At 38.9% G+C, this 17,127-nt stretch overlaps 1 protein-coding gene across 1 annotated transcript in view; it reads right to left on the bottom strand.

The window, feature by feature from the left end:
- megf6b (multiple EGF-like-domains 6b) overlaps nt 1-17,127 on the bottom strand; it is a 199,903-nt gene that overhangs the window by 157,506 nt on the left and 25,270 nt on the right. Inside the window, exons 2-3 of the mRNA XM_028807434.2 lie at nt 9,300-9,434; nt 2,693-2,802 (exon numbers count right to left, since the gene is read on the bottom strand). Of these exons, the coding sequence (XP_028663267.2) occupies nt 2,693-2,802; nt 9,300-9,434 (245 nt within the window). The remainder of the gene's footprint in view (nt 1-2,692; nt 2,803-9,299; nt 9,435-17,127) is intronic.

Here is a 17,127-nt window from a genome sequence, read left to right as displayed (position 1 = left end):
TGAGTAGAAGCTCAGGCCTAACTAGTCAGAATAACTTCACATGGAAAAAAACTGTTTAGCCGAAATGTTGCTTTAGCTTTCATTGTACAAAGGCATTTGTTGGAGGGAGGTCTTTGGAGTAGGTGATGCCCTGCGTGAGTCGGATCAGCAATGATCTTTGCAGAATGTGTCCTTACCCTGGACTCATATAAAAGTTGAATATGTGGTAAGTTACAGCCCACAATCTTTTCACAGATTCTGATGCTGTGCTGCAGACTGCCCTTAGCTTGAACAGCACAAAACCAGACAGCTTATAGACAAGGTCAGAATGAATGTGAAGATGGCTGTGTAGAATTGGCCCAGTATTGCTTGAGAAAGATATTGAATTTCTACTGCTGGTGAAAAAAGAACATTCTCTGGTTGGCTTTGTTAATAATGCATGTGATTTTATTGTCCCACTTAAGGTTTTGTGACAGCACAGTATCCAGAAACTTAAATGATTCTGTCATCCCAATGGCTGAGTCATTTACAGCAAGTGATAGGTGAGTGGGTGACTGTTCGTAGTTCGTAGTGGGTGGCAGAAATGACTTTCCGTCACCGGGTATCTGGGCTCAGCTTTAGTGACTGGGTGAAAGGTGCAAAATCTATAATCACCTCCTGAGTTTTTTAAATATTACGGTCCAAATTATTATAGCTGCACCCCACTCTCAGACATTCCACCTCTTGTCTGTATATGGACTCATCACTGTTTGAAATGAGGCCTAATACTGTTATGTCATCTGCAAACATTGGTCAGACGAATCACCAGAGGTACAGTCATTTGTATAAAGTGTGAAGAGTAGTGGGGAAAGGTCTCAGCCCTGTGGTGCCCGAGTACTAAGGGTTAATGGGACAGACATTTTTATGCAAAACCACATGTACTGTTTCCTATCTGTAAGAGATTCTGTGATCCAATGCCGAGTTGAATTGGGTGAGTTTCTTATCTAGAAACCATGAGATGATTGCACCGAAAGCAAAGCTAAAGTGGGGCAGAGCAAAACATTGCTCATTGCGTGAGCGTCTAGGGTACCATGATAGCACCACCCCAATATTGTAATCATGTTTGGCAGGTCAAGATCCTTAAAATGAGCATGCTGTTAATCCCACTATTTAAAATAAGGATTAACTGTTTGATTTATTGCAGAGTGCACTGTCTGGCTTAATGAGTTTTTTTCTTTAACTCAGCCATTTCATTTTTGAGTTTAGACTCTGCTAAGGCCGTGAGTGAGGCTACCCAAGGCATTGAGCTTAAAACAGTCTCTGTCTCTGTTCCCAACATTATTATATTATACAAGGGGTGTCTGATGGGAAGAGAGCCTACCTACAAAGGAGCAACATCAAGTACGTGAACTGTTTTTCTTAAGTAGACCAGACTTTGTTTGCAATTCCTAAAAACTTCCAACCAGGCAACTGTTTTTCCTACCTACTATTGCTGAAAAAGTCCTGAAAAGTTTTTCCTCTGAGTCCTCTTTCATCACAACAATGCTCCACCACACAAAGCCCACATGACAGTGGAAACATTTCAAGAATGCAACTTCAAACTGTTGCCCCATCCTTCCTTATTTTCCAGAGTTGGAACCCTCTGACTTCATTCTCTTTCCTGAGATGAAGAGATACCTCTTTGGTCACCATTTTCACTCAGATTATGCTGTCATTGATGAGGTGGTACAGTGGTTTGACTCACAAAAAGTTTAATTTTTTCCCCAAGGACATCCAGAGGTTGAAACACCAGTGGAAGATGTGTGCTTACCTTCAAGAAGACTACACTGACAAATCCAAAACAGCATTGTGCTGAGCCATTTCCTTTCCAGGTAGGCTCATGTCCCATGAGACACCCATCATATGCCAATGACAAACTATTTATGTTTTCATAAGAAAGGCGTATTTATTTATTACTCTTATAAAACATGACTTTGGATTTTGAAAGTAATTCTAAAATGTGAGGCTGAGAAGTATACTCAAATCAACATGCATACAGGTTCCTTCCTAACAATTTCACCTTTCTAGAGGCAGCATGCAGGACAAGCGCCAGCCCCCACTGCCACTCTCTACAAGCTGTTAACATGCAACAGTAAAAGAAACCACCCAGCTATGCGAGGGAAGGAGAATTTCCAGCTAAGTATTCAGGGCAAATAAACAGTTATGCCTATGCTTGACGTCAGTTGCCCATCAGTTTTGGAATTTTTTGTCATCATCAAATTGTAGGTCATTCTTTTTTTACCCTCTTTGGACCACTGATAAAGCATAAAATATGAAAGAGGTCATCAGTATGCCTTATTTTCCATTTATTTAAAATAATGGTATCTAGTGCTATCTCTACATAGCTTAGCAAATTGTTTTAAAACAAGGAGGTAAGGTGACTAAAATGAAAGAGGTTCGACAGATTAAAGAAGGATCTGGGGTCTGACCTGAAGGTTTCCCTGTTTTAGAGCTTTTACCCACATAGTATGAAAAAGTGTCCAGCTAGTGAAGCTCATTTTGAAAAGGCATCCTTCTAATTTCAAACGTCTGCCAAATTTGGAAGTCTGTCTTACAGCAGAGTAACAAATAAGTTGCTGAACTGGATAACTCCTGACTTCACACACTCCAAAAGTAAGCAGTGTGTTTGAAATTGTGGAGCAAGTGGAGGTTTTACTTTTATTAGCAGTTAACAAATTTTGTAAACAACACTCACGGTATAGACAGCCTGCTTCGCCGTTCAGCTGAGTCCACCCAGGGCAACACTTATAGATGGTCTGGTATTCCTGCCTGTACACCTGTCGGTAGGCAGTGTAATATGCAGTCCTAAAATGCAAAGCACAAAGATGATGTTACAGCTTCTGAAAAATGACTGAAAAGTGACATACTGTATCTAGATTGCAATGAAACAGAGTTGTCAGTTTGTAGTGAGACACCCGAGCACTTGACTTCAGACAAATATATTGATTATAAATACTGTTTAAACACTTCTTTGGCATCACACTTTGTATACTACTACTGGCTTTATCATGCTGTGGCCTTAGACAAACACTGGGATGGTTTGCAACAAAGTGTGAAGCAGCAGGGATGAGGGTTAACGTTGGGTTTCTCAGCCAGAAAAGAGTGGAGTGCCATCTCCAGGATAGGGAAGGGGTGCTGCCTCAAGCAGAAGAGTTTAAGTATCTTGGGATCTTGTTCACAAGTGAGGGAAGAAGGGAACAGGAGATCAACAGGCAGATTGGAGGAGCAGTACCAGTCATTTGTTGCAAAGAGGGAGATGAGCAAAAAGACAAAGCCCTCCAATTACTGGTTGTCTGAATTCTTACCTTGCCTATTTTGACGAGACATGGGTAGTAATCGAAAGAGCTAGGTCATGGACACAAGTGGCAGAAATGACTTTCCGTCACCGGGTGTCTGGGCTCAGCTTTAGTGACTGGGTGAAAGGTGAAAACATTCAGGAAGTGGTTAAAGTACAGCAGCTGCTCCTCTGTATCGAAAAGAGCCAGTTGAGGTGGTCCAGGCATCTGATTAGGATGTCTCTCTGGGGAGGTGTTCCAGGCATTTCCAACCAGGAAGAGACATCAGGGCATGCTGTAGAGATTATATCTCTCAGTTGGCCTGAGAACACCTTGGTATCCCCCTGGAGGTGGTGGAAGGGAAATGAAATGTCTGGGCATCTTTGCTTAGACAGATACACCGCCTTCGAAACCCGCAATGGGATAAGCATCAGAAAATGGATGGATGGATACTACTTCAGAATAGTTGGAAGGTACTGATGAAAGAGTTAAGGGCTTTCTCATCGAAATCTCCCAGAGCCCACTCGCTCCCACACGCTCTCCCTCCCTGTATTTTGACACATCAAATCATCCCTTGTCTTTATTACACACTGTACAGATTATGCGAGAGCCTTCAATTGAAACTCATCAAAGCAAGTATTAGCTCAGACAGCCGTGTCTTTGGAGGCCCAAGGCTCTACTTAATTCTGCTTCGACATCCCAGAAGGAGGTGTCGAGACGAGCCGGCAGACATGCCACTGCTCCATCAAGCCTACTGCCTAGGGGAAATCCAGTGAATTAACCTTTTTTTTTCTTCTTATTCTTCTTCCAGGCAGGGAGGGGAAGCTGTTTTCACCCTTGGTGTAAAACCACAAAGATGCTGAGGTAACGCTTCTGACACACAAGGGAGAAAGAAGTACATCTGGGGCTTTTCATGAGCACAGGAAAAGCAAACATTATAATCCTCCAATGTACACCAGTATAACAACTGGGCTGCAGGACTGTTCCCTCTTTCTTCTGTACACAGAAACCATGTAGCTTGTTCCACTTGAACAAAACTTTGAAAGTGCTGAATAATAACTGCCTAATGGGAACAACGGCTATGTACTAATAAAGTGAAACCCTAAGGGAAATTCATTAATTCTCTTTTGGAAATCATTTATTACACTCAAGTCCAATGAGAGCCCGTAACGTATTTTGGAAAAATCAGAAGTAAGGCAGCAATCAACCCTGGACTGGACACTAGTCACCACAGGGACAATTTACAGTCTTGAATCTGTAATGCATGATTTTGGGAAGAAGGTGAAAAATGAAAAACTAAGTGAGGACCCATTAGAAGAACAGATGGTGCCTGGGAACAAGCAGACATCTAATAAGAACATTTGGTTATTCAGAAAACAAATCTATGTAAAGAATCTGAAGTAATGCCATGTTCAGAAATTGTGAACACATCAGCTCATTGTGTGTATTTTTGAAGAAAACATTGCATTGCCATTCAGCATGTGGCCCAGAGGAAGTAATTCTTGGATTCAGTGGGCTTCCATTAAAATGCAAGACCCCCAGACGTAATACCAACGACCTGATAATGAACTTTTAGTTATGCCATTCAAACAAGGCATCTTCCTGCTCACTAAATCTCTTACTTTGTATGTGGCATCTGAAGTAAAAAATATTACATCTCTACACAATGGAGGGGTCTGAAAGTTGAAAGTGCACCTTATGAGAAGTAGATTCATTACTGTCCACGTTCATACAAGCAATTAAAGAAGGCTACAAAACACACCAGTGAGGGATCATCTGGAACACTGTCTCTAGTTTTGGTCAGCAGAAATAATGAAAGTCCAGAGAAGAGCGACCAGGATGATTTTAGGACTATGAGGTATACGCTATTGTATAAGAGAAGGATGTTGTAGGGGTTAAGACAGAAGTGTTCAAAATTTTAATGGAAATTAGGATGGTTGATCCCAGTGGTTATTTTAAAATGAGTTCTTCAACACAAAGAAGACAAATGTTTTTCTTCAGACAACCACAGATACATAGATTAAGTTACTAAATAGTACGACTTTAGGGATCTTCAGATCTTCACTTAATATTTTGCAGAAGTTAAGTGAATAGGAATTGACAAGCTATGCTGGGCTGAAAGGCATCCGCTTATCAGAATACCTCTTCTTATGTTCTTACAAACCTAAAATGGGCAATGCATAAAATCACATCACTTCTTAAATTTCCACTTTAAAAGGCAAACCCTGGAGAAAAAAACTAGCAGCCCTTTGTAATGTGACACCTGGATCATTCAAATCACTGGAGTCATTTTGGTTTCATATGTGTGGGGACACTGTGTCATCCCCATAGTGGGCTTATGCACACGATGCACCATAAACATTTTTGAATGATTTCAAATGTGACTTTTTTTGATTTTTAAAACACTTTCAGGTTTCTAGCTGCTTTATTCTGTACAGCATACATCACCATTTCCAGTCCAGGTAAAAGAGACTTAGTGCTGCCATGTTTTCAGTGCGCAAATGTGTTTCTTATTTTGTGATGTTTGTTATTGTAGAACTGACCACCCATGAAATTAGAAGGAAATCAATCCTAATGACTAACTAGTAGTAATAAAAAGGAAACAAAACAAGCCCCCCCCCCCCCCCCCCCTCAGCTCAACCCCATATACAAAACAGTAAAAAAAAAAAAAAAAGGCCACTTCCACCACATCCAACTCTGACAACAGATTTGTAATGTATACTACAACATGCTAAGCAACCCCACCAGTCCTGTAGGGTAAGAAAAAAAAAATCAGAAGGTCCATGAGTCCAATGGCTCTTGTCTAGTAAAACTCTTAAGTATGCAAGGCTTTAGCAAAAACTTCATTAGTAGATGATACAGAAAGCCGGAGAGTATAAAATGAAGTTAGCCAGTGAATTGGATTAACTAATACAGGGGATTTCCTTTTGGACTCTGACAGTAATTTAGCAGCAATAGCACCAAAAATAAAGGCCTCGTTTTGGAAAGAAGACACGCTGAGCGGAGATGCATCCAATGACATAAAGATGTATGGTGATTGGGGGAAATTACACCTTAAAGATAAAAATAACAATAAATATCTAACCAAAAATTAATAAACACCAGAACAAGACCAAAAGTTATGTATAAAAGTGTCCAGTGTTTCAATTATTTGCTTAGAAAGTTGGGTTCAAACAAAATATTCCCTTTTTTCAATTGTAGGTCATACGATGAATATGAATGCTACTTTTCAGGTTAAGTAAAACATTTTTTTCAGATTTTCAATGTTTTAACCCAATTTTTATTTCCAAAATCTATGGGGGCATAGCCCATTTATGTAAATGAAAACAGGAAAAAGGCTTCTCAATCAATTAAATGTGCAATTGTGGCTTACCGAGAATCAAATCTGAATAGCCATGTAGTGCATCTAAGAGTCTGTACAGAGAAACAAATGAAGAACATCAGCAAAAATATCTGTCTTGGAAAAATAGATGGTGGTAATGGCTAGTAAACAATGAACACACCTGTATACTATGAGGTGTAGCCATCCTGAAGCTTGGGTTATAAAATAAAAGTCAGCAGTATCAGGCATTGCTCCTATTTATTTATACCTTTTGGTTGTAAGGTTATGACACTCTTAAAACTCAAGGTGCCAGTGTGGTTCTTCAAAGAAATACCATAGGGAAACCATTTTTGGTTCCAAACAGAACTACCTACATAAAAGTTCCAGAAAGAACCTTTTATTTAGATCTATAACAGGTTACATAAATAACTATGATAGATGATAATGTCATGACGTGAGGTCGGTGGCAGTGTAAATTTTTAAAGAAAAAACAGTGCAGTTAAGCTCGAGGGGTGGGGCACATGTGTGTTGTAGCATGGCAGAGTGGTTCTGGGGTGTTGATGAGGCAGTTGGTATATCATGCATTTACGTGCAGACATGCATGGTCTTGACGATTGCCTCATTAGTACCTGCACTCACCAACAGAGCACAGTACAGGGTAGGAAGGGAGAACAGTGAAAGACAAAAACACCAAGGCAATATCAGGAGGGCAAGTAGGCACGGAGGAGGAGAGGAGGCAGTGTGGTCAGGCCCATGCAAGGGTGCATAGTTAATAACACTCTGAGGGGTGTCCTTGTTAAATTAAAGTTTTGGAGCAGGGACTTCGATGGACCCTACCAGAGAGTGTGGACAGAGTGTCAGTCAGGAGGAGGCGATCGCTAATGTGAGGGATGAGCTCGGGGGACAGAAAGCAATTCGTGTGACTTGCGAAGAAGCCTAAACCTAATGCCATGGAATCTTTTGAACTGGAATTTTAAAGTAATTATTCATTTTTTTATATCCAAAATAGCAGTTTTTTTAATAGGATTATTTATTATCTGCACATCACTTTATTATTTTCACTTAACTTAATAAACATACACTTTGCACTTGTAATGTAATCTGGTTGTTGGGGTGTTGTCGCTCTTTCGCCACTGTGCCCATCTCAGTTACAAACTACTTGGGTGTCCTGTGTACAGTTTGATGATGGATATGCCACCCAGACATTGACCCCAAACAGATTTCTGAAACACCAATTTGTTCCTGATTTTTTATGGACTCTTGCTGCTTACAACAACAAAGGCTCAGTTCAGATGTTCTTGATCTGTTACTATCCTGCTAGGCCGCCTACTAGACATTAAAAATTTCTGTTTTGTCCACTTATTAGGAACTTTTTGACAAACAAAGTACCAAATTCATATGCAAAGCACCCTTCCCAGAATGAAATGGTTCTTTATTAAGCAACGTCTCTACAAGAAACCATTCCAGATTTTGTTGTTTTTAAAAGTATACTTGAACATTAGGTTCAAGCAGACGTGGCTTTTTAGAGTCCTGATATCTTATGTCTAGCATCTTTTTTTTGTTCCTCAGATTCTCCATTTTGCTTAGCTTCCAGAAATGTTTCTGCTTTACCCATTCCAAGGACATTTCACCGATTCATGATATTAATTTCTTATCCATTTTGCCAATGTTTGCTGTTGCCGAGATTTCCACCCAACCCTGACCTGAGCTGATTGTTGCTTATTTTGAAATCACTTTGTTGGCAGCACTGAAGGTGGCTTTCTTTATTCCTAGTATCCAGTTTTTAAGTGAATACATTTGCAGATTTAACCAAATCCTAAGAACTGCTGCTGTCATAACACTTTAAGCAGCCAAAGCAGCATGGCACTGACCAGAAGCACTCAATTAGCCTCTTGTTCGTTTTTAATGGAACGTAACAAAAGTTAAAATTGAAGTCCTCAAATCCTGCCAGCACCACACTATCATGACCGCAGTCTGTGCCAGTGACCACTATGGTCGACCACACAAGCAGAAACGGGGTTGTGCTTCATAGTCCGTTTCACAGGCTGCTCTCTGTGCAGCCAGCTCTTCGGATTTTTTTGTATTTGTTTTTTATCTTGGCTTAAAGTTTTGCTTTAATCATCGACTATCTTGGAGAATGTTGTTCATTTCCATCACATGGGATTTTTTCATCTAGGTGACACTGGCAGACTTTAATAACACGTTTCTGGTAAGCTAATCCATTTCCTGCATATGTATACATCAACTTTCTCTTTAATTTCACAGCTCAGCGACCAGAATTTCATGCTCTTCAAAGGCAACAGGCTGCCAGGCCTCTTCAGCCCATTGCTTATTTGCAGCCTGCATTGAATGAAACGGAAGTAGAGGCTCAGGGGCATAAAGTCGTATAGCAGAGCTTTAATGGAGCTGTTACTGAGCCTTTGGCCATCTCTCAAAAGAACGGTAGACCTCCAACTCAGGGCAAAACTGTAAAAGGCATTTTTGACATCTTTTCCAAATTGACATTCCAGGACTGAGTCATTTCAGACAACTGCTGGCTCAAAGTGAAAGAAAACAGGGACAGTGGCAACATTTCCATTCTCTCTGACAAACGTCTTCCAAGATGCTCTGCTCCAACACATTTCACCCTGGCGTCCCACGCTCTTTAGTAAAGAGGACCTATGGTAAAGAATCACAAGAGCAGCCTTCACTCCTAAAGCACTTACCTCCTCTCATAGCCAACACACCATAGTTGCCCTGTGCAGCCTTGCTTCCACACTTTCACCATGCGTGTGAAAGCTTGCACACAAGGCTTCATGTGTCCCACAACATTCAGCTGCTTCTCTGCACAGACATTGGGCCTGTAAAAAGAAAAGGGGCAAAATTAGCACTCATGTAGTAGCCCCATCAAACTTTCCCTCCCAAAAACCATAAAGCATGTACTCTTTTAAAGAAGAAAGTCATCACAACAAATGAGCGAACCTGAGGCATTCATAGCTGCAGGTCACAAATGCAATCAGGAGAGAGCGTGAAGCAGTGAGCCTTGCAGGTCAGAGAGCTCAGCCACCACAGGCAGGTCGGGATTTGCTGGCTTACAAAATCCTTTTTATGCAAAGCTACTTTAGGCACACATGTGGGAGGGAAAAACTGGGGGGCACCCCACTAATGGGTTTCTGATTTTTTGGTTTTTTTTCCTAAGTTATATAATTACTGTCTATACCAGTGTTTCCCAAACTCAGTCCTGGGGCCCCCCAGTGGCTGCAGGTTTTTGTTCCAACTGGATTCCTAATCAGTGACAACACCTGATAACACTGAGCTCATTTAATTAGCTGGATTTTTTTTCCTCTTATTCTACATCCAGAAAAGCCCAGCAGCATGATTTTTATATTTATAAGACATTTAGAAATATTTCTGCTTTTGCTATAGATTTAAATGCGTAACTCTCCTTTTTTGATTTCATTATATTTTAACCTTTCTCTGTGCAGTTTCCCCCTTCGTTGTATCTTATTAATGACAATTAAAAATGAGCAGAGCAAACAACACTGAATAATCAAAGGCTGCACCTACTTTAGTGTCAGACCCACTAATTAGTAAATAATGGATTAATGAAACAATTAGAACACCTGGAAAAATAGAATGAAAATCAAGATGAAAATATTGTTAAAAAGAAAAAAAATACATTATTCCCATATAACTGCTTGACACATTTTAATTTTTTTTTTTGAGCAAACAGTTTTCTAATTTCTATATTGTTCCCAAAACTCAGAACTTGGGAAATAAACCGTTCACTTAATTAGCCCAGGAGTTCAATTAAAAACAGAAGCTGGTTGGAACAAAAACCTGTAGTCACGGTGGGTCCCCAGGACCGAGTTTGGGAAGCACTGGTCTATACCATATTTGATTTATTTTCTACTATTTGAAGAACTATTTGGTGGAACAGCATGTAGCTTTATCATCTAAAACTACTTAGTTCTCCGCTTCAATTCCAATCTATGTGAAGTCTGCATCTTCTCCCTGTGTTCATATTGGCATCGTCCAGACCTTCTGTTTCCTCTCAAAGACATGACTGACAACTCAAAATTGTCTCAAAATTAGTAACTAGGACTGTGTGTATGAGCATGTCCTGAATCCCACCCAGTGGTGGATCCTGCCTACAGCTGATACAAGTGGTGTTGCCTTTAGCCACCCTTGATCCAACAATGGGCAGTAAAAGGAAATATGAGCAGATGCTGATCATAGTGTACAATGCAAGTACAGCCACTAATAGTATAGGTGTTTGCATTCTCAGGTCCTCTGCATTTCCTGGGCAAACATTTTTTGGTTTCATTATATTGTCTATGAGCAGGTTCGAATGCACCATCCAGTCATTAAACCTGTGGAGCATACACATTCTCCCTGTGTCTGTGTTAGTTTCCCTTCCAGGTATTCCCTTCTTCCTCACATATCCTCAAAAAGTAATTGGGCAAAATTAACAGGTATACAAAAATTAAAATGATAATTGGTGATATGTGTAGGGCTGTTTCCTGCCTTGTGTCCATCTGTGCCAGGATAGACTTCACCTCTACTGACCCTACATTGAATTTAACTGGGTTTAAATATAAGAACATAAGAATTTTGGCTGGGTAATTGTTTGTTGGAGAGAATTGTTATGTTATATTGCATAGCATAGATATAAATCTAAACAAGTAAGTGAACTAAAATAAACCAAAAAAGTGTGTCAGCAGTAACATTCAGCCTCTAATGAAGACATTGGTTAAAATGAAATTTGCAGTAGAATTACTGTCTAAAATAATTGGAGATGACTTTAAACTCGACAATGAGATAGCCACGGCTTATCGCACAAAGATACCAAGCGCCTTTAAATCTAGGTCTTTTATTGTCCGCTTCGAACGACTAAGATGTAAGCTTGATGTGATGGCACTTCTCAGACACAAGCAAGAGATTATATTCGAAAATAATCTTATTCGTATTTTTCCCGACTTCTCACCATCAACAGCTGCAAAACGCAGATCCTACAACGACATTAAAAGGATGCTACGGGAAGCCGATATCAAATACAGCCTCTTGTATCCTGCCAAACTGAAAGTGGAAGTTCAAGATGGACATTATATCTTCTTCAGCAAAGAAGAAGCTGAAAAAGAATTAAAGAAGCTGTTTCCGACACTTTTTTGAAAGTTAATTAAAATTAAAGAGCCGTATTCTATCAAGGCACGGGAAAGACCTATGATCTGATCGCTGGATCCATGTTTAAAGAGACTGGTATTATAATTATACATCTTATTTTCTTTTTTTTTTTTTTTTTTTTTGTTTTTAGCTGGACTTTATATGTTATATGTTTATGTTTTAATCAGAGTTATAGAGTTATAGACGTGAGTGTGAAAATGTGGAAGTGATTAAAGTAGGATTCGTTTTATTTATTTATTTTTTTATTCCTTTTTTTTTTTTATTTTACTATACCTTAAAGTAGACTGTTTAACTTCATACCCTTGGTTTAATGCTTGTTCTACTATTTATACAATTACCATTATACTATTACAGTATGAATTACCAGGTTTATCCTAGACTAGTTTTTAAAATCACTCCCAGGATTGTTTTTTTTTTTTTTTTTTGTTTTTTTTTTTTAATCTTAATATCTTAACTTAAAAGCGCTGAAGATTATTTCAAGCTTAAATATTGTTAATGAGAACATTTTCGGCAGATAGTATTAAGGATTTAACTGTAAAAGATATCTCTGTTTTAATTCTGTAACGCCGCTGCAGGGTGGGGTTTGTTTTGTTTTGGATGTGCTCTGTCTCTTCGTATGTCAGAGGACTGGAACATCGCGAAGTGGGGTCTAGCCTCATGTGGGGAGGCAAAATGGGGGGGGTGGGGGGATAAAGGGGGGAGAGAAGGAGAGCAGGTTATATTTAATCTATTCTTATAATCCTTATAATTATAAATATCAATGCAGCAACAGGCTAACATGCAACAACTCCTGGGGAATCTTGAAACTAAGATTAAAACTGCCATATTACCAATTAAAACTATAAAATGACATTAAAAACTCAGAATCAATGTCTCCATGATGGGACAGTTAACTTTGTGAGCTGGAATGTTAAAGGCCTGAATCACGAATTAAAGAGAAAGAAAGTATGCTCTCACCTAACAGGCTTAAACGCTAAAATAGTATTTTTACAGGAGACCCACTTACTAACCAAGGATCAGTTCAGATTACAAAAAGACTGGACTGGCCAAATGTTCCATTCTAGCTTTATAAAGAAAACTAGAGGGGTGGGAATTCTCATACATAGAACAGTTCCATTTGTAGCATCAGAGGTAGTGTCGGACCCTGAAGGGAGATATGTGATGGTCATGGGCAACTTATATAACAGTAAAATGATTTTGATAAATGTTTATGCACCCAATGTTGATGATAAGGAATTCATGCAAAATCTATTTGCATCCATTCCCAATGTGAACACTCATAAAATTATAATGGCTGGGGACTTTAATTGTGTTTTAAATCCACTCTTAGATAGGACTCCCGTGACAGGGGGGACGACATCTAATACTGCAAAGATAATTACACAGTTTTTAAATGATCACAACTTATCAGACCCCTGGAGGTTTCTTAACCCAAACTCAAGAACATATTCGTTCTACTCACCAGTGCATTATAGCTACTCAAGAATTGATTATTTTTTTTATAGATAATAATTTCCTGCCTACAATTAAATCATGCAAATATGACACAATTGTTATCTCTGACCATGCCCCTCTAGTCTTGGAGCTAAAATCAATAAGCCCCTCGTACTCACCTTGCAGATGGCGTCTTAACCCTCTTTTATTGGCAGACGAGAACTGCACAGAATTTATATCCAAACAAATCAGCTTCTTCCTAGAGACAAACACGTCTACAGAGGTTTCTGCAGGAACACTCTGGGAAACTCTAAAGGCCTTCCTAAGAGGCCAGATTATTTCATATCTTTCCCATAGAAATAAATTAGAAACCAAGAAAGTGTCAGAGCTAAGAAATGAAATTACTAGAATAGATGAAGAACAAGCCAGGCGTCCAAGTGAAGCTCTTCACAGGAAAAGGCAGGCCCTGCATACAGAACTTAACATCTTAACAACTAAAGAAACTGAACAACTTATTTATAAGTCTAGACAGCATTACTATGAACACGGAGAAAAAGCTAATAAGCTTTTAGCTCAACAAATTCATAAACAAGAAGTTCACAATGCAATACCAGTAATCACCAACAAGAATGGAGAAGAAATCCATCCATCCATCCATTTTCCAACCCGCTGAATCCGAACACAGGGTCACGGGGGTCTGCTGGAGCCAATCCCAGCCAACACAGGGCACAAGGCAGGGAACCAATCCCGGGCAGGGTGCCAACCCACCGCAGGGAGAAGAAATCATCGACCATAATAAAATAATGCACACATTTAGAGATTACTATAAGTCTTTATATTCCACTGAGCCCAAAGAAGACAACACGCAATCTAATGCATTTCTGGATAATTCACAAATACCACAAATAGATGCTTTAAGTGCTGAGGAACTAGATAAACCTCTAACGCTAACAGAATTACTAGACGCTATAAAGTCACTACAAAGCGGGAAATCATCAGGCCCTGATGGTTACCCCGTAGAGTTTTATAAGAAATTCTCCACTCAGCTAGCTCCACTCTTATTGGTAACATTTACAGAAGCTAAAGACCACCAAATACTACCTCAAACATTTCGACAAGCATTAATCACCGTCTTTCCTAAACAAAATAAGGACTTGTTACAATGTGCATCATATAGACCAATTTCACTCCTGAATAATGATGTTAAGATACTCTCAAAAATCCTAGCTAGAAGGAAGAAGAAAGTGCTGCCCTCGGTAATATCACAAGATCAAACTGGATTTATTAAAGGCCGACATCTATCTTCAAATCTCCGATGCTTGTTTAATGTTATATATTCACCAGCAAAATCAAACACCCCAGAGATATTACTATCATTAGACGCAGAAAAGGCATTTGACATGATCGAATGGAATTACCTTTTCACTGCATTGGAGAAATTTGGGTTTGGCCCGAATATTTGTGCTTGGATTAAACTACTGTATACCAGTCCAGAAGCTTCAGTTTGTATTAATAAAATTTGCTCAGACTACTTTAAACTAGAACGTGGTACCAGACAAGGATGTCCCTTGTCGCCACTGTTGTTTGCAATCGCTATTGAACCACTGGCGGTTCACTGCCGAAATTCTCATCAGATAAAGGGGATTGTCAGAGAAGGACTGGAACAGAAAATTTCTTTATATGCAGATGATATGGTCTTATATATATCGGACCCAGAAAACACTGTCCCTGCTGTTTTAACAGCACTAACAGAATTTCAAAAGATATCTGGTCTTAGAATTAATCTGAATAAAAGTATACTCTTTCCAGTGAACTCACAAGCATATAATAATAAATTAGACACCCTACCTTTTACCATAGCAGATCAGTTTAAATACCTAGGGGTAAATATCACAAGTAAACATAAAGCTCTTTATCAACAAAATTTTGGCGTCTGTATGGAAAAAATTAAGCAAGACTTGCATAGATGGTCAACCCTTCATCTCACTCTAGCCGGAAGAATTAACATCGTTAAGATGAATATCCTTCCTAAACTTCTCTTTTTATTTCAAAACATTTCAATATATATCAATAAATCGTTTTTTAAACAGTTAGATTCAATAATAACCTCATTCATTTGGAACTCAAAACACCCACGTATCCGAAGAGCGACCCTACAAAGACCTCAGGCAGAAGGTGGCATGGCTTTACCTAATTTTCAGTTTTATTACTGGGCAGCAAACATACAAGCCATAAAAACCTGGACACAAATAAATGCACATACACAGGCTTGGTCTGCAATAGAAGTAAAATCCTGTAGTACTTCTTTATATTCCCTGCTCTGCTCTCCAATAAATGAAAGTTATCGCAAATATACTAATAACCCAATTGTGCTTTACTCACTCAGAATATGGAACCAAATTAGGAAGCATTTTAAGATGGAAAATCTTTTATCAGTGGCACCTCTGCAAGGGAACCACCTCTTTCAACCTTCGCAAGTATATCCAGTTTTTAATACCTGGAAAAGTTTTGGGATTAAAATGCTCAGAGATCTTTATATAGACAACATATTTACATCTTTTGAACAATTACGTTCAAAATTTAACCTCCCAGCTACACATTTCTTTTACTATCTTCAAATTAGAAATTTTGTTAAACAGAAATTGCCCGATTTCCCCCACCTTGCACCCTCCACAATGCTGGAAAAAATACTGCTCAATTCCGAGGAAACAAACACTATTTCCGCAATATATAAAATCTTATTAGAGTCCCTACCTTTCAAAGATCCAAGAGGACATTGGGAAGAAGATCTCTTAATCAATATATCAGAAAAGGAGTGGAAGGTAGCAAAGCAGAGAATTCACTCGAGTTCTATATGCGCAAAGCATAGAATTATTCAACTAAAAATTATATATCGAGCTCATCTGTCTCGCTTAAAACTGTCCAAAATGTTTCCAGGCCAGGATCCAACCTGCGAGCGCTGCAACCAAGCTCCTGCCTCACTGGGTCACATGTTCTGGGCCTGCACCAAACTAACATCATTTTGGACAAAAATTTTTAAGTGCCTCTCAGACAGCCTTAGTATCACAATCCCTCCTAACCCACTAACAGCTGTGTTTGGTGTCCTTCCAGATGGACTTGAATTGGAGAAGGACAAACAAACGGTGATTGCATTCACTACACTCTTGGCACGCAGACTTATTTTGTTAAATTGGAAGAATCCTAATTCTCCTCTTATAAGTCAGTGGGAAACTAATGTTTTATATTATTTGAAATTGGAAAAAATCAAATTTTCAGTTAGAGGATCTGTACAAAATTTTTTCAAAACTTGGCAGGATTTAATCAATATTATTTTAGAATAAGAGAATTAACTATTATTGCATTTAACTCCCTTCTCCATCTCTTATTTATATAGATATTTACTTCTCCCCTTCTTTTGTCTAATGTTGCCTTATTAAAAAGCTTAAAGCAATTTTCCTTTAGCTAAGCTCTCCTTCTCAGGGGTGGGGTTTGATTTGTCTTCAAATTTGTTGGGTTATAAATTGATCTGTTTGTATGGAATGATTACAATGAAAATTAATAAAATAAAAATATTAAAAAAAAAAAAAAAAAAAAAAAAATGAAAACCTGCAGCCACTGTAGTCGGCCATGAACTATTATAGATGGTCAGTATGGCGCACAGGTAAAATGGCGAGTTAAGCAACCATTCAGCCCCCACTTGTAGATCACTGTGTGAATCTAAGCAAGTGCTTATATGTAAATAATTGTACAATATACCATTCAGCCACAAAATTAAAACCACTGACAGATGAAGTGATCAACACTGATTATCTCATTACAATGAAACCTGGGATATTTTAGGCAGCAAGAGAACAGTCAGTTCCAGCAGGTGATGTATTGGAAGCAGGAAAAATGAACAAGCGTAAACATCTGAGTGACTTTGACAAGGGCCAAGTT

Source organism: Erpetoichthys calabaricus, chromosome 8 (genome assembly GCF_900747795.2).
Source record: "Erpetoichthys calabaricus chromosome 8, fErpCal1.3, whole genome shotgun sequence".
NCBI classification, from domain to species: domain Eukaryota; kingdom Metazoa; phylum Chordata; class Cladistia; order Polypteriformes; family Polypteridae; genus Erpetoichthys; species Erpetoichthys calabaricus.
The sequence above is the reverse complement of the archived record's forward strand: the minus strand, read 5'-3'. Positions and strand labels throughout refer to the sequence as shown.